The 18286-nt window shown below is 37.0% G+C and overlaps 2 protein-coding genes across 2 annotated transcripts in view; both read right to left on the bottom strand.

Annotated features, from left to right (window-relative positions):
- Positions 1 to 1511: 1511 nt before the first annotated feature.
- Positions 1512 to 11356, bottom strand: LOC107566186 (sodium/hydrogen exchanger 8). The gene is made up of 9 exons (XM_016251560.1): positions 11343 to 11356; positions 6003 to 6135; positions 4690 to 4795; positions 4485 to 4601; positions 4313 to 4395; positions 3952 to 4063; positions 3459 to 3679; positions 2358 to 2504; positions 1512 to 2263 (listed from the first exon to the last, which is right to left on the bottom strand). Exons 2-9 carry the CDS (start codon positions 6081 to 6083, stop codon positions 2150 to 2152), a joined length of 981 nt encoding a protein of 326 aa, XP_016107046.1. The 5' UTR covers positions 6084 to 6135; positions 11343 to 11356; the 3' UTR covers positions 1512 to 2149.
- Positions 11357 to 16935: 5579 nt separating this feature from the next.
- LOC107566187 (sodium/hydrogen exchanger 8-like) overlaps positions 16936 to 18286 on the bottom strand; it is an 18946-nt gene continuing 17595 nt past the window's right edge. The window contains exon 4 of the mRNA XM_016251561.1: positions 16936 to 17179. Coding sequence (XP_016107047.1) covers positions 17115 to 17179 — 65 coding nt within the window. The 3' untranslated portion in view covers positions 16936 to 17114. The remainder of the gene's footprint in view (positions 17180 to 18286) is intronic.

The following is an 18286-nucleotide window of genomic DNA, read 5'->3' on the forward strand; positions in this document are numbered from 1 at the left end:
AAATCTGAAGTGGTGATCTTTGGTCCATTGAAGTTAGCCAAACAGCTTTCACTACATCTTGGGCCATTAGCCCCCAATCTTAACATTCAGGTGAGGAACCTAGGTGTGATTTTTGACTCTGAGCTGAAATTTGATAAACAAATTAAAGCTGTGGTAAAATGTAGCTTTTTCAATTGAGGGGCATTGCCAAATTGCAAAGTTTTTTTATCTTTTAAAGATATGGACACCGTGATTCATGAGTTATTTCATCCAGACTGGATTATTGTAATTCTTTATATCTGGGGATATCTAAGATCTTGCTTTCACGGATACAGTTGGTGCAAAATGCAGTGTGCAGATTGTTGACTGGCACAAATAAATGCTCCAGTATCTCTCCAGTACTGGCTTCCTATTGATTTTAGAGATCAATATAAGGTTTTGTTAAAGGTATATCTCCAGTCTGTTACAGCATCATCATCCTGCTAGACATTTAAGATCATCTCAGATTTTCCTCTTAAATGTCCCAAAATCACGGTTGAAAAGGAGATTGTGTCTTCAGTGGCTGTGCCATGCCTATGGACTACTTTAAATTGATGTTGAAGACGCACCTCTACTCTGTTGCAATTAATCGTCCTTAAGTGCATGGAGACTGAAGAATGATGAGTTTTGTGTTTTAATGTATTTGTGTGTAGGTGTTTTGTAATTTTGTGAGAGTCAAGTCACCTTTCTTTATATAATAGCGCTTTACACAATACAGATTGTGTCAAAGCAGCTGTACAGTGTTATACAGGACAAACGTGTGCTGATAATGCAAAGGTGCAATAGAAAACAGTCAGTTTATCAGATAAAGTCAGTTTATTGTTGATTCAGTGTTGTCATCGTCCAGCTCATTTCAACTCTCTTCCAATAGTGTCTGTGCAGTCAAGTCAACAATGTTGCCAGAAATTGTAAAGCACTTTGGTCAACTTGTGTTGTTTTTAAATGTGCTATAGAAATAAATGTTGAATGACTGATTAATATTTTGTACTTATTAAATAAACTGGACCTCCAAACACACCTACAGCCGACATTACAGAACTGTTTAATAATCTACATACGGACTCAATGACCAGTTAAATGCTTGAATGATACGCTCTAAAAAAATGCTGGGTTAAAAAGGGACAAACCCAGCTATTGGGTTGTTTTGACCGCTGGGTCAAAACAACTCAATAGCTGGGTCAAAACAACCCAACCGCTGGGTCAAAACAGCCCAATAGCTGGGTTTGTCCCTTTTTAACCCAGCGCTGGGTTATATTTAACCCAGCATTTTTAGAGTGTAGTTAAAAATATTAAAACATTTTTGAGTATCTGTGATCAAAAAGTGTTCTTAATTGTATTGAAATGCATTGACCAGAGCTTGCCTGGCTTGTATCTTAGCATTTTATCACTCTTTATATATTGTTAATTATCAATAAGCTTAAAATTGATGTCTGTTGTGCTTCTACATTAAGGAGCAAATGTACAAAGGACTGGACAATGTTGAACCACACGCAAGTTACTGGAATCCATCATTTATTCGCATGTTTTTTTACACCACTTTCCCACTGCAGCTTTGTGCATACAACACATGAATAATGCACAGATATAATTCCTTCATTCACAACTTCATTAGAATTAATTATAAACTCAAGTCTGCTACAAAATACAGTGTCGAGATACATTATAAAATACTCTTTTACTCCCATTTATAAAGACAACACAAATAAATATTTCATAGAAAGAAAAATAGGTTATGTTTGTTAAATTAATTACAGAACACAAACATTCATTGGTGTCATTTGCCTGTATGTGAAACGAAACCACCAAAAAAAAAAACGTAGTGCAAGAATATTGTGTTACATTACGGTGTTTCAACCTATAAAAAAAATGACAGAAATGTGTTCAATATTGCTGTTAATTTTTTTTTTTCTGCCTCAAATTCTCTTTAGCCTTCCATCTTTATTCTTTTGTTACATATAACAATCCCAGGCCTTTTGCACCACATATACGCCTGTTCATTTCCTCATTTATTTCTGTGTGAAACCAAAGAGGCCCATCACGGTGCGGTTCAGTCCGTATACTTGGTGCCACATGATGTGAGAATGGCTCATCTGAGTTCTGATTCAGCCACATCTCTCCTCATAAGATTGTCTCAGAGCAGTTCTGCCTCATCGTCCTCATCCTCAGAGCCGGACGGACCCTGACGCACCTCCTCATACCACTTATTAGTGAGTGTCTTCATCTGGATCCGCCCATGCAGCAGGTCCTTAGAGAGGAAGGACGAATAACAGATCACGAACCCTATTTATTTATTTTCGTACAACTGGACTAATGTGTATGAAGGTTATGAGCAGTCTAACCTCTTGTGTAAGTCTACGGGTGAAGAAAGGGTTCAGATACTTGGCATCAAGCCACAGGAAGCCCTTCAGATCCTGCCTCTGAAAAATCTGAGCTTCATACTCCTCCTCGGTCAACTCCGACAAATGCTCAGATTCAATGGCGTTACCCTGAGAGAGAGAGAGAGAGATTGACTTTTAAACCCCTTTTAATTTACACCATTTTTCAAAACATTACAGAGCTAATACACAAAATCAAAATAATAAATAAATAAATAAACAAACAGAGCAATTTTACCAATTAAAAACCATATTTCCAAACTCACTCAGTGTCACTAAAGCATCTCTCACTGAAAGCAGAAAGTCATATACACCTAGGATGCCTCGGGGGTGAGTAAAACGCAGCCTAATTTCCATTTTTTGGTGAACTAACCCTTTAAAGATAATCTGAACATTGCTAGGTCGAGGTTTCTAACAGTGACAGTTCTTCGTAGCGGGCTGTTATGACAACAGCAACTTCTCTGATTGGATCCCGCTTCAGGATTAAAATGTTTCCTTATTATTATTATTTTACCAACGTAGAAATCATAACAGCAGATTTGACAAAATAATATAAATGTATGCATTATTGCAAAAGTAATAACTTTCTGTGTGGAGTGTGCGCAGTTGCAGTTTATTGCATCAGTTTTCGCGCGTCTTTTTGATTAGCTACCCACCCACGTACGCAATAAAAACTACAGGCAAGACATCTGTTTTTTTATATTTGAATCTGTTCACTGTGAATTTGATAAAGTGCATGATGCACTATTAATAAGGTCTAAATCGTGTTGTCGCTGTATGGATGGCCACAGGTTTTCGAGAAACGCCGCCACTGGTCTGGGCCCTCGTATTTCGCCCACTTTTTGTGTTGTTTTTTATTTTATAAATAAATGTCACACCTGACAAACTGTGAATGAGCATATACGAAACTTCTGTAAATCTGGTGGATTTTTCAGAAAGGTCCCTTTTACATGCAAATTACTCTCATAAATTTATGAGTAAATTCAATCAATAAGACCCATTGCCTTTAAATCAAGACGCTCCTCTTTTGAAAAGAAAATGATAAAGATAACCGCTCTCTCTCACCATTTTCTCCGTTTTGCTCAAGTTGATGTCTTTCTTGTTCTTGCGCCGTGATTGGCTCTCCTCGATGTCCATGATGCGGATGAGGGGCATGGTCCCGCCCCCCAGCAGCAGGATGGTGAAGAGCACGATGACGATGGTGGTGGTGCCGATCAGCTGCCGCTTCTCTATGGGCTCCAGACCCAGATGAAGGCTGAGCGCGTAGGGGATCGCCCCCCGCAGACCTGAGCACATCACGTGTGCTCCGAGTCAATCACACATGCGTTTTATGACTCGACGGAAAATCAGTATTTCGAAAAATGTACACATTACTATAAAACAATTGACATGCACTACTAAAATGTAATTTAAAATGGTGAAGAAGGAATAAGTGACTAGATGCTGTGTGTGAATATGATATCGGATAAAGTAAATATTTGAAGCATAAAAACGTGAAAGCATAAGAATTAACTCACTTCAAGCTTTCAAACCACACGGAAACTTAAGTTCATCTTACCACTGAACCACATGACGAACATCATTTTGGGGTTGATTTTATGATCTCTGAAGAAGTTGAGCAGAAAGGAGAGGGGGAAGATATTCACAGCCCGACCGACGAGAACCAGAACCTGTGACAGGAGAACACTTCATGAGAAACCCAAACGACTGCATTCAGAATTATTAAACTGATAAACATTATATCCATCATCAACTTGTCTTGTTTATTATAAGTGACATCAGACAGCATTCCAAAGAGCCAGTGACGAATCACACGTTCAGCAAGCATTCATGTTTTATCAGATACTGAAGAGCAGAAAGAGTAATAATGCTCTGGAGCGAGACAATCGGGTGAAAACAAGCACTTCGGCGACACGTACTATACACCAGATGACAAACGACAGCTCGAACTTATGAGGGAAACTGAAGATAGACAAGCCCAGGAACGCAAACACACATGTTTCTGTGGAATCCAAATAGAAAAGAGAAGAGTTAGGTTCATGTTAACAGCAGATCTCCTCTGTGGAGCAGTGGGTCGTGTGAGGTACTCACCGCACATGAAGGCCACGGTTCGAAGCGTCTGCTGCATGAGAATCTGAGTGACTGGCGATAAGTTATGATGAGTATAATGAGACATGACAATACCGGAGAACAGAATGGCCATGATACCTACAGACAGAAAGAAATCAATTCTGATGAATTAACCCTGAAACTGATAAAACAGTATTAAACTCATCAAGATGTGTTTTTAACTCACCGGAGAGTTTGATGCCCTCGGCGAGACCATACGGCAGGTATGCAAATATAATCATCATCCCAAACTCCAGAGACGGAGTCTTCCTCAGGTCGAAGTGTTTCAGAACCTGCGTGCTCTCATTCAGAAACATAATCTCACAGGACGTCTTAAAATAAACAACTATGTGCAAAAGATATGAAAGTAAACATTGAAAAGGTAACATACACTACCGGTCAAAAGTTTGGGATCAGTAAGACTTGTAATGTTTTTTAAAGAAGTCTCTTCTGCTCATCAAGGCTGCATTGATTTGATCAAAAATACAGAAAAAAATCTTGCAAAATGTTATTACAATATAAAAGAATGGTTTCTATTTTAATATCCTTTAAAATGTCTTTTATTTCTGTGATGCGCAGCTGAATTTCCATCATCATTACTCCAGTCTTCAGTGTCACGTGATCTTCAGAAATCAGTATAATATTCTGATTTATTATTAGCATTATCAACAGTTGTGCTGCCAAATATTTTTTTTGGAAACTGCGATAGTTTTCTCAGGATTCTTTGATGAATAAAAAGTTAAAAAGAACAGCATTTATTCAAAATAGAAATCTTTGCTATCACTTCTTATCAATTTAACACATCCTCGCTGAATAAAAGTTTTAATTTCTTTCAAAAAAAGAAATAATAAATATTTACTGACCCCAAACTTTTGAACGGTAGTGTATATTGTTAGAAAAGATTTATATTTTAAATAAATGCTCTTCTTTTTAACTTTTTATTCACCTAAATAAAGTATCACAGCTTCCAAAAAATTATGAAGCAGCAACAGTTTCCAGCTCTGATAATAAATCAGCATATTATACTGATTTCTGAAGATCATGTGACACTGAAGACTGGAGGAATGATGCTGAAAATACAGCTGCGCATCACAGGAATAAATTATATTTTAATGTATATCAAAATAGAAAAACTTTATTTTACATCATAATAATATTTCACAATATTACATTTTTTCCCTGTATTTTTTATCAAATAAATGCAGCCTTGATGAGCAGAAGAAGAAACTCCTGTAAAAAACATTAAAAATCGTTCTGATCCCAAACTTTTGACCGGTAGTGTATATTCACTATTATTAGCATGCATATTACTAGCATATTGGCTGTTTATTAGTACTTATAAAGCACATATTAATCCCTTAATGATTATGTAATTAATGATGCAACATAAATAATTGTATTAATAATAAATGTATTAATAATAAATGTATTAATAAAACTAAAACCACTAAACCAAAAAAATCATTAAAAACATTAAAACACACAAAATCATAAGGATACAATAGCAGAGATGAGACCAGTGAGTGTGCCCAAAGCGGCCGACCCAAAGAACATCTTCAGGAAGTAGCCGAGTGCCTGCATGAAGGTTTCCCAGCCTGTAGAGACATCTGAGCCTGCAAAGCCCTCCGCTGTACTGAAATACACACATCGACCACAGCTCACATCTGCTAACACGATAAAGACTGACAATTAAAGCAGAATAGGACTGAATTGTTCAAAATTTTAAATCACGGCCTGCACGTCCTGTACACAATATTTCCTTGGTACTGGAACAATTTACAATTAGAGTTTTGTAAATATTTTAAATACACAAAATTGAATGCTGTCATGTCAAATGATTAACTGAATTATGTGCATCTTGTTTGTACCATCCTCTGATTATTTATTTATCTAACAGACCCACCGATCGTCCTGACCTTTAACAAACAGCTTGCATTTGGTCAACAGGGGGCAGTAGAGTCACAATACATCTCTTATCTACTGTACATACAGTACATGGGCGCCAACATATGTCAAACACTGGAGTGTCAATTTAACAGCTTCCAACTTGAACAATACATACTGCAAAAATTCAGGGCTTGAAGAATAAAGAGATTCAGCGACTGAGACTCTTAAAACAAACGGTCGAATGTTGGCAGCCTGAGCATCCGATATCAAATGAACTGGCAATATTGAACAAATTACAGCACAGAATGATAATAAAACCACAAGGATGAGCAGCCGGTAAGATTTTTTAAATTAAATAATCCACTCATCTATATTTTCTTTAATGTTTGATAACTAACTTGATATTATCAGCTAGGCTTATGACAGTGTTTCTCAACCAGGGGTCCGTGGACCCCTAGTGGTCCTTGACATAAGGCCAGGGGGTCTGTATAAAGTATGAATTTTTGTATAAATTTTGTATATTTTGTCATGACATGTTCCCATGAACAAAAAATCCAATATAGCTGATGATATGGCCAAATACTGGACGAGTCAGCTAACTTGAATTATACTTGACTGCATTTGGTCCTCACAAAGACACAAATGATACATAGATGAGTCAATGTTGTTCTGGGGGTCCTTGAGGATGGTTCTGAATTGGACTGGGGTCCGGTACGCCAAAAGGTTGAGATTCACTGGCTTATGATGTAGATCAATGCATTGGAAATCTCCTCCTACTTTAAAAGGATAGTTCACCTAAAGATGAAAATTCGGTCATCATTTACTCACCCTCAACTTGTTCGGTTTCTTTCTTCTGATGAACAAAAAAAGAAGATATTTTGAAGAATACGGGAAACCAAACAATCGCCTTTAGCCATTGACTTCCATGGTATTTTTTTCCCATTCTATGCAAGTCAATGGCTACCATCATGAATAAATCATGAGAAAATGTTCATTCTTGGGTGAACCATCCCTTTATATCATGACAAGACAAATGACCCAGAGCGTCCTATAGATAGCAAAATGTGATAATAGAATTTAATTCACATATATATGATTATGAATTAGTGCTTATGGAAGAATTTGTGTTGACTGTTGTATTTGGAAGAATGTATTATTGTGCGGAGACAACCATTTTAGCAACAACGCTATATATCAGCTATATATCTATACGATTTGTACTAGCTGATTATAAAGATCAACACATATCTTATCGTGCAGGACAGTTTGGCCCACGGGTGTAAAACTACACCCAGAGAGGAATTACTGCTTTCTAGGAAACACACAAACAGCAGCTCTGCAGACTCATCAATAAAGAATGAGATCATTTTACCAGACAACTCTCAGGAGACAGTCATTGTACACACTCACAATGACCACGGGAAACAGCCAGCGTACACACTGGAGCTGAGCTGAGAGGAGACGAGACGAGAGACATGAGAGGACAAGAGAAGACAGAGATGAGAAGAGACCAAACGAGAGACAAGATGAGATGAGGAAGGGGAAAGAGACTAGATGAGGAAAGACAAGAGACAAGGGACAAGATGAGACAGAAGACGAGAAGACAAAGTATGAGATGAGACGAGACAGAATAGAAGACATTTACGAGGCAAAAGAGACTCGATGAGAGAGACAAGAGATGAGAAGCAACTAGAGAACTAGAAATGTCACAAAGAGACTACAAGAGAAAGACAAGAGACGAAGAAGAGACGAGAAGAGAGAATAAACAAAAAGAAAGACAAAGAGACAAAAAGAGAAAAGAGATGACTTGAAAAGTGGAGACAAGCTGAGATGAGACCAAATGAAATCAGACACAAGAGATGAGAGTAAAGATGATGAGTGAGCAAACGAGACATGAGACGAGACGAGAGAGAAAAATAAAAAGAGATGTAGCTATATGAAATGAGACAAGACAGAAAGGAGACAAGACGAGACAGATGGAGACTGCAAAGGTCAAACATAAGAAGACATGAAACAAGACTACATTGGAAGAGAAACCAGATCATTTGAAATGAGAAGATACAAGATAAGAGACAAGATGAGACAAAAGACAAGAAAATAAGAGACTTGATGCGAAGAGACGAGAGACACAATAAAAAACATTAATGGAAAGAGATGAGAAACATGACAAGGCAAAAGAGACTAGCTGAGAAGTGACCAGAGAACTAGAAACGTCACAAACAGACTTCAAGAGGAAGACGCGAGACAAGACTGGAATGGAAGAGACGAGAAGAGAGAATAAACAAAAAGAGAAAAGAGATGATTTGAAAAGTGAAGAGAGACAAGACCAAATCAAATCAGAGACCTGAGATGAGAGTAGAGATGATGAGTGAGCAAACGAGACGTGACGAGAGAAAAATAAAAAGAGATGTAGCTATATGAAATGAGACAAGACCGAAAGGAGACAAGAAGAGACAGGTGGAGACTGCAAAGGTCAAGAACACATGACATAGCCACTGCAAAGCCACACTGAGCGACTAAAGATACATGAGCGTCAGTATGTGCTACAACAGACCACATGGCTCACCCTTCCTGTTAAACTTGTTTGTAACATGACTTCGTCCAGATACATGAAGCTGTCATGTTGTCACATTCATACCGAGAACACCTGAGTCAAGTCTACGAAAACACAGGAAACATGAGGGCCAAATGGCCCATCGACAAATGCTCTGTAAAACATTTAAGAACATTACGTCCCAGTACGTAAGGCCAAGAACTCCTCCCACATTACCTCTCCCTATGAGCTCAGCGGTTAATGATGAGGTTTTGATATTGCATTAGAATTAGCAGTTTCTACATAAACACACACCGACAGCTGGATGCAATCGTGTTGCTACAACAAAACCAGCATGATGGCATGCATTGCCTCGTGGACTGATATTAATCATGTATGTGAAACTACACATGCACAAAAATAAAAAAAAGTCATTTCAAACAGCGCTTAATGGGAGATATAATATAGTATTATTAATTAGAATATGTATACACTATATATATATGTAGTGTATAAATGCACACATACGTATGAGCTGGATATAAAGATAGAAAAGCTCATGTTAAATATGGATCTGATTTAGTGGTGCTCAGCAAATTCAGGATTGGCCCGGCCGCCCTGATCCAAATCCACAGTCATAATCTCCCAGTTCCTTAGTCCTTGTGAAAATCTGTATATCAAGTGCTGTAAAACATCTAAGGCTGCCAAGTGAAGCACGTCAGTGAATGTCACAGTTTCGCATCCTGCTCTGAAACCGAAAGATTTATGCATTCAGTTCGATTGGTAATCGAATGGAATTGCAGCTGTTATTTTGGTCGCACATGCACACCACTTATGTGCACCCCTGGTAATGGAAAAAAATCTGATTCTTATTGATGTTAAGTGACACATTAATAATATACAGTATGCTATTAAATGTTGCAATTTCTTGCTAATTAAACATTTTTGAGCTATGCATTAGAAAAAAATAAAAATGCAAACATACGGGCGAATAACACGATCAAGCCTATGTTTTAGAAAAAAACTACCCTGCAGAATAAGAACATTATAAAAATTAACAAAAGTTGATGGCTTGAGGGCAACCAATTCAAATACAAAATAGACATTATTCGCAAATGCTTTGCTACCCTATTAAACAATTAATTGTTTTTATTTAATTAGTGTTTCCTACAAATGTCTGTAACATGTAGAACTTGTAAGAGCGCATGGCTAGAGGCTATTAAGATTATTAAAAAAACCTTTAAGATTCTTTCTTTCTATGACTTTTTCATGGAGAAAATTAAAATTCTTTAATTTCCCTGACTGTCAGTACAGAGAAGTACTTCAAAACAGTGTCTACAAACCTCTTTTCAACCAGTCTGCATTTGAATTGACAACGTTTTGAGGTAATCTGAGGTTTTGTTTTTCTGAGGACATTATACCACCCATGGCCAATAATAGTAGTTTACATCTCCTGGTTCGAGACCAGCAGGTTTTAGAAGCTGGTGCTATCAAGTGCTGTAAAACATCTAAGGCTGCCAAGTGAAGCACGTCAGTGAATGTCACAGTTTCGCATCCTGCTCTGAAACCGAAAGATTTATGCATTCAGTTCGATTGGTAATCGAATGGAATTGCAGCTGTTATTTTGGTCGCACATGCACACCACTTATGTGCACCCCTGGTAATGGAAAAAAATCTGATTCTTATTGATGTTAAGTGACACATTAATAATATACAGTATGCTATTAAATGTTGCAATTTCTTGCTAATTAAACATTTTTGAGCTATGCATTAGAAAAAAATAAAAATGCAAACATACGGCGAATAACACGATCAAGCCTATGTTTTAGAAAAAAACTACCCTGCAGAATAAGAACATTATATAAAATTATATACAAAATAGACATTATTCGCAAATGGTTTGCTACCCTATTAAACGATTAATTGTTTTTATTTAATTAGTGTTTCCTACAAATGTCTGTAACATGTAGAACTTGTAAGAGCGCATGGCTAGAGGCTATTAAGATTATTAAAAAAACCCTTTAAGATTCTTTCCGTCTATGACTTTTTCATGGAGAAAACTAAAATTCTTTAATTTCCCTGACTGTCAGTACAGAGAAGTACTTCAAAACAGTGTCTACAAACCTCTTTTCAACCAGTCTGCATTTGAATTGACAACGTTTTGAGGTAATCTGAGGTGTTGTTTTTCTGAGGACATTATACCACCCATGGCCAATAATAGTAGTTTATATCTCCTGGTTCGAGACCAGCAGGTTTTAGAAGCTGGTGTCGGTTTTCTGCCCACAGCTATTTTTCTTTCAGTGGAAATATGTAGAATGAGGATGAGATTGCATATAGGTTTCAGCACCAGGGGTTGTACAATCGTCTAAAAGACTTTCTGGAAGACAGAAGGAGAGTTCTGATGATTTAGTGAGGCGTACTTTGTTAATACGATGGACAGGCGGCGTTATGCAAATCTTCCCACATAGTGACTTAGACATGTGGGGGTGTGTTAGAACAAGCTGTTTTAGGAGGGCGTGGCAGACTCTGAACTTTTATAAAGAATAGCTCTTTGGATTTGAGACTTTAGTCTTTGCAACTTTACAGATCTTCTTTATGCACCAAGAGCTTGTAACACTCCAAAGAGAAAGGAAAAAATGAAATCGCATCATATGACCCCTTTAAGTAAAGATCATGTTTCATGAAGATATTTAGTAAATTTCCAACCGTAAATATATCAAAAATGTATTATCATTAGTAATATGCATTGCCAAGAACTTCATTTGGACAACTTTAAAGATGATTTTCTCAGTATTTTGATTTTTTTGCACCCTCAAATTCCAGATTTTCAAATCGTTGTACCAAATATTGTCCTATCCTAATAAACTATACATCAATGGAAAGCTTATTTATTCAGCTTTCAGATGATGTATAATTCTAAATGTCAAAAAATTGACCCTTATGACTGGTTTTGTGGTCCATTTTAGTTTCGTTATTTGTTCTTTCATTATTTTCACATTATAATTTTTAATTAAAACAAATTATTTTAAACTTTATATATAAAGATTATTTTCAGTATTTTCTTTATTCTCATGTACAGTAAGACACTCTGAATTACTTATTCTGAATGAAATGTGTTGTATAAAACACTTTCCCTGCCTATGTGTTTGTGAGCATGTGTGTACATACAGGGGTGTGAAAAGGTTTTTGCCCCCTTCCTGTTTTTTTAATTGTTTGCATATTTGTCACACTTAAAAGATTCAGATCATCAAACAAATTTTAATATTACACAAAGATAATGCAAGTAAATACAAAATGCAGTTTTTAAATGATTATTTCTTTTATTAAGGGAAAAAAGCTGTCCAAACCTCCCTAGCCCTACGTGAAAAAGTAATTGCCCCCTAAATCTAATAACTGGTTGTGCAACGCTTTGCAGCAACAACTGCAATCAAGTGTTTGTGATAACTGGCAATGAGTCTTTCACATCGCTGTGGAGGTGCAAAGCAGCACCAGATCATCACACTACCACCACTATGTTTGACTGTTGGTATGATGTTCTTTTTATGAAATGCTGTGTTGGTTTTACGCCAGATGTGTGCCAGATACACACCTTCCAAAAAGTTCAACTTTTGTCTCATCAGTCCACAGAATATTTGCCCAAAAGTCTTGGGGATAATCAAGATATTTTTTGGCAAATGAGAGACGAGCCTTTGTGTTCTTTTTGGTCAGCAGTGGCTTTTGCCTTGGAACTCTCCCATGGATGCCGTTTTTGCCCAGTCTCTTTCTTATTGTTGAATCATGAACACTGAGCTTAATTGAGGCAAGTGAGGCCTGCAGTTCTTTAGATGTTGTTCTGGGTTCTTTTATGACCTCTTGGATGAGTCGTCGTTGTGCTCTTGGGAGTAATTTTGGTTGGCCGGCAACTCCTGGGAAGGAGTTAAGGTTTCTCAATTTGTGGATAATGGCTCTGACCATGGTTCGCTGGAGTCCCAAAGCCTTAGAAATGGCTTTATAATCCTTTCCAGACTGATACATGTCAACTGTTTTGATTCTCATCTGTTCTTGAATTTCTTTAGATCGCGGCATGATGTGTTGCTCTTTAAGCATGCTTCACTTTGTCAGACAGGTTCTATTTAAGTGATTTCTTGATTCAACAGGTCTGGCAGTAATCAGGCCTGCTTGTGGCTAGTGAAATTTAACTCAGCTTTCTAAAATAATGTGGTTAATTGCAGTTCTTTCATGATTTAACAGGAGGGGGCAATTAATTTTTCACGTAGGGCCACGTAGGTTTGGACAGTTTTTTTCCCTTAATAAATGAAATAATCATTTAAAAATTGCATTTTGTATTTACTTGCATTATCTTTGTGTAATATTAACATTTGTTTGATGATCTGAATCTTTTAAGTGTGACAAATATGCAAACAATTTAAAAAACAGGAAGGGGGCAAAAACCTTTTCACACCACTGTAGATGCATGTGCATGTAAATACATACATTATACTTGAGCAGAATTGTTTCTGTGAAAATGATGCCAGGCACATAGACACACTTCATGCATGTAACCACCAGTGCACCACATTTCGTCATTTGCATGCTCTCATTCTTCAAGTTCCTGTGCAGAGAAGCCTTGCTGCGCCACATTCTCTTTCAGTTCCACAATGATCTAACACTTTTGGCAATCATTGAGGGGGAAAAAAGCTACTTTTTGGTTCATAACAGTTTCGAACAATTCATGGGACCAGTCTTCAGAACAGCCCGGGAATATTAGAGGAATTAGGATTTGTGTAGATGTTAAAGCACATGAACCCAAGGCTCTGCATGAGAGCTAAAGTTAGTGGCTGGTGGCTGCTAACCAAGAGCTCCAGCACGTCACAACGATCAGTGATAATGCAGCACTTCTTCTGCTCACAGTAAATTAGGAGTTTATTGAGGCAAAAGTCATAGTTAATGGTTTGTTAAAAGCGAGAAATTGACCTTAAAATAAAGTGTGACTGAAATCTTAAAAGCAATGCATATGAATCGAGCGGTTTATCCCAAGTCTTCTGCAGAGACACCATCACTTTATATGATGAACAAATATAATTTAGATTTGTATTCACATATAAACTTTGAACTCGCATTTGGATGCATGGTTTATTTTTATGATGTCTTCGTGAACTTTTTTGGAAGTTTTGGTATAATGGAATTTCAATGGAGGGATAGAAATCTTTCGGGTTTCATTAAAAATGCATTCCTTTGTGTTCTGAAAATGAACAAAAGCCTTGTGTGTTTGGAACACTTTTATTTTTGGGTTAACGGTCCCTTTAATGGAGGGGAATATTCACTCTTGGTGTGAGTAAGTCTTTTGTGGAATGTCTCATGTGAGCAGTATTAAAAGGAGCTGCACACGAAAAGCGCTTCAAATCAACCACTTAACAGGTTCGACTTCTGTTAGCATGCTGCCTCAGGAGCCTTTGTAGACAGCAGACAACGTATCGGCCGACTAGGGCTTGATTTCAGCCGACACCAAACATGGACATCACATGTACAACACACGGCAGTGTATATATTCATATATATAGAATGTCTTTTCAGGATGAAAAGACAAACATTTCAGGCGAAGGATAATCCACTTCTTACCTCTGAGACTGTGTTATGATCTATATGACCGTATTATTTTTATTGTGAGTATTAGGCTTATCATTATTGCTGATCACTGTTGTTGTGCTATGATATTGTAATATTTACCATTATATAATCAGAGGGATATAGAAAAGTTTATTAAAGTGTCACTCCATAATACAATAGCAAAATATGTATAGTATTTTTATGTTACATTAATCAGTGTCTAGCACACCTTCCGAAGGAAAGGATATGGATCAGAAGACATTGCAATTACTAAATGATATTTAGACAGACTTAAAGAAGTTCCAGATCTACACTTGTGCCCTTATTATTTCATTTATTTTGCCTTTAATATAAATAAGCATGTGCAAACAATATACTTGCTCTTGTGAAGTTATTTGGATGTTAATTACATTGTGCGAGCTGTCTCTTTAATACCGCGTGGTTTACATACATGTTGCTGCTGATTGGGCTGACATGTTTGACACACCCACCAAACAAGAGAAAACGCATCTCAAACCCCGTTGCACACCGTTGCACACCGTTTCCAGGAAACATGTGGTTCAAACCGGAAACCGTAGCAAAACGGTGCACACTGGTTTGAGCTTGAACTTGCCCCAGGACTGTCCCAACTCAGTCCTGGAGGGCCGGTGTCCTGCAGAATTAAGCTCCAACTTGCCTCAACACACCTGACTGGAAGTTTCTATGCCTAGTAAAGAGCTTGATTAGCTGGTTCAGGTGTGTTTAATTAGGATTAGAGCTAAACTCTGCAGGACACCGGCCCTCCAGGCCCGAGTTTGGACAGCCCCGTGTTAGACAGTGTTCACGGTAAAACACGGTACAGTTGCATCTGTACATTTATACCGTGTAGAGCACAGATAAAAACAGACAGAAGTCTTTGGCCATTGCATTATTTTTTTGAGAGTCTTACGCCATGAGGACTGCACTTTTCAGAAGGTGTGTATATAGAAAGTTAAAAATAATTGCACTTTTAAAAAAATTATGCATTCTGTTCTGTTCAGCTGTTACTGACGGTGCCCTAAGAAAAGCACCTGGCTGTGCTCAGATGAGCCACATTTACATACTGTCTTGCAAAATTACATATTTTCAAAACCGACTAGTTGGCTGCCAGAAAGACTAGTCGGTTTTTAAAATATGGAGATCTGTACATTATGTGCCGACTAGAAACACCTGCTCACGCCACATCTCTAGAAGCAGTGCTCTATAAAGAGTTGAAGAGCAGTTTAGAGGGAATGAAGCAGAGACACGCTCCAGTTGAGCTGTTCATCGAGAGGGTCTCTGGTTACTGAAACAGAGAACTGAGGGGCCCTCTTGACCTTTAGACTTCCTGAAACAAAAGGAAGCTCTGTACTCACAGAGGCCGGCATCACCTCACATCCCAGCCAAAAATGTTAATTAAGGCCCGAAACAGAGAGAGCGAGAGATGAAAAAGTGGAGAGAGGAAGAGAAAAGAGAGGCAGGCATGAGAGGAAAATGGGAGCTAGAGAAAGAAACAAAGACACTGGGATGTGGAGAGAATGAAACCGGAGACAGAAAGAGAGTGAAAAAAGAGAGGAAGGGAAGGGGGAGGCACCGGAGAGAAAGATGTACGGCACATGGAAAGATTTCCTCTGCTTGCAAAGCTAAAGTTCCAGCAAGTTTAGGAAAATCTCATTAAATCATGCGCAGGTTACATTGGAATGAATCTCATTACTGTCAAGATTGCTGTCTTTTTTTTTTTTTTTTTCTTAATTCTGGTTATTTTCCATGGTAATTCTCAATATCAATACGTATATCTTTGATCACTGAACTAATGTAACAAATGGCTGGACAACTTATTATTGTTATTTTTATTATTAAGAGATTCTGCCTTATTATCCCTAGTTTATATTTGTGTGCCATACCTGATAAATAAATATTTGCAATCTACAAATGGAATGTGTTTACTATTGTAAAATGCACATAATGCACATTATAGCTATTAGCTGGCATTATACTGCAAACATGTGATTTCCTAATCATATGTTAAATAACATATTCATGTTCATATGCCATTCCCATGCGTCAACCTGAGGTTGGATGTCTAGACCAAGGCAAGGCCACAACGGCAATGGCTCGCTGGCCACTCCTCAGTGTATTTGCACCGATCTCTTTTTTTCACCACTCTCACGAACAAATAGAGTTCATCACTGTTTCATATTTGAGGACATAAGGTTGCTATTAGTAGGAACGTTTGATCACAGACGTGGTGCTCACAGTGCATTGCCTTTGTAAAAGTCTTTACTGTCACTTTTTATCAATTGACTGCACTCTGAAGCATTGAAAAAATTAAGTTTTGCACAGTAGTGCACATGAACAAAACTTCATAGCACTTTTTCAACAAATCTTATATCAACATGCAAAAACACACTGGCTTAGTAAGATAAGAGCCTCCACAACCTGCTGAAATCCCATCACAAGTGATCACAAGAGATGGGAGCAGGTCTAAAGGATAACTTGTGATTGGATTACCAAAGGCTGATGTTAATACCAGGAATAAACGGGGCAAAAACCAATCCTTCAGACAGAGCAAAGAGCTTCATCTGTGGTTTATAGCGATGACGAGATGATCATACCTTCCAGTTGGCCAACTGCTGCGACTCGATGATCTTGATAAACGCTCCCATCAGAATCCCTGCAAAACAAAAGCCAAATACAAACTACCGTCAAACTTAAACAAAAGAAATTAGCTGCTATATGAATTATTAACAAAAGAAAAAGCAAAATGAACCAGGAGGAACAACATTTTGTTGTTTGTGACAATGCTAGCCAAACATACAGTTGTGCTCATAAGTTTACACACCCTTTGCAGAATATGCAAAATGTTGATAATTTTGACAGAATAAGAGGGATCATGAAAATTGCATGTTATTTTTTTATATAGTACGGTCTTGAATAAGCTATTTCACATAACAGATATTTTTATATATACTCCACGCGTAGGGCTGGACGATATGGCCAAAATTGATATCACGATATATTTCTTAATTTCGGTCGATACGATATAATTCCGATATCGATATGAACACTATTTATCTGAATTCGAAATCTTTTGTAACATTATAAATGCCTTTATCATCACTTTTGATCAATTTTAGCATCCTTGCTAAATAAAAGTATTAATTTCTATAATTTCTTTCCTAAAAAATTTATAAAAATGATACTGAATGGAATAGTGTATAATGTTACAAAAGTTTTTTTATTTCAGATAAATGCTGATCTTTGGATCTTTCTATTCATCAAAGAATCCTGAAAAAAAAAAATTACTCAATGGTTTTAAATATTGATAATCAGCAAATCAGCATATTAGAATGATTTCTGAAGATCATGTGACACTGAAGACTGGAGAAATGATGCTGAAAATTTACCCATGTATGATCACAGGAATAAATTACATTTTAAAATCTATTAAAATATAAAGCAATTTTAAATAGTAAAAATATTTCAACATTTTACTGTTTTTGCTGTACTTTGGATCAAATAAATGCAGCCTTGGTGAGCAGAAGAGAATTCTTTAAAAAAATATATATATATATATAACAACAACAAAAACTGGAAATGTTGCTGGAGACCAAGGTTATTATAGTTTTGCATTTTTAAATTCGTTTTATTTTAATATCGTTTTCAAATTTGCAATAAAATTTAGTTTCGTTTTTATTAGTTTCATTAATAATTTTGTTAGTTTTAGTTTAGTTTTTATTTTGTGAACACATTTCTATTTAGTTTTTATATAGTTTAGTTT

This window comes from Sinocyclocheilus grahami, unplaced genomic scaffold (assembly GCF_001515645.1).
Source record: "Sinocyclocheilus grahami isolate Dianchi unplaced genomic scaffold, SAMN03320097.WGS_v1.1 scaffold1054.1, whole genome shotgun sequence".
Classification (NCBI taxonomy): domain Eukaryota; kingdom Metazoa; phylum Chordata; class Actinopteri; order Cypriniformes; family Cyprinidae; genus Sinocyclocheilus; species Sinocyclocheilus grahami.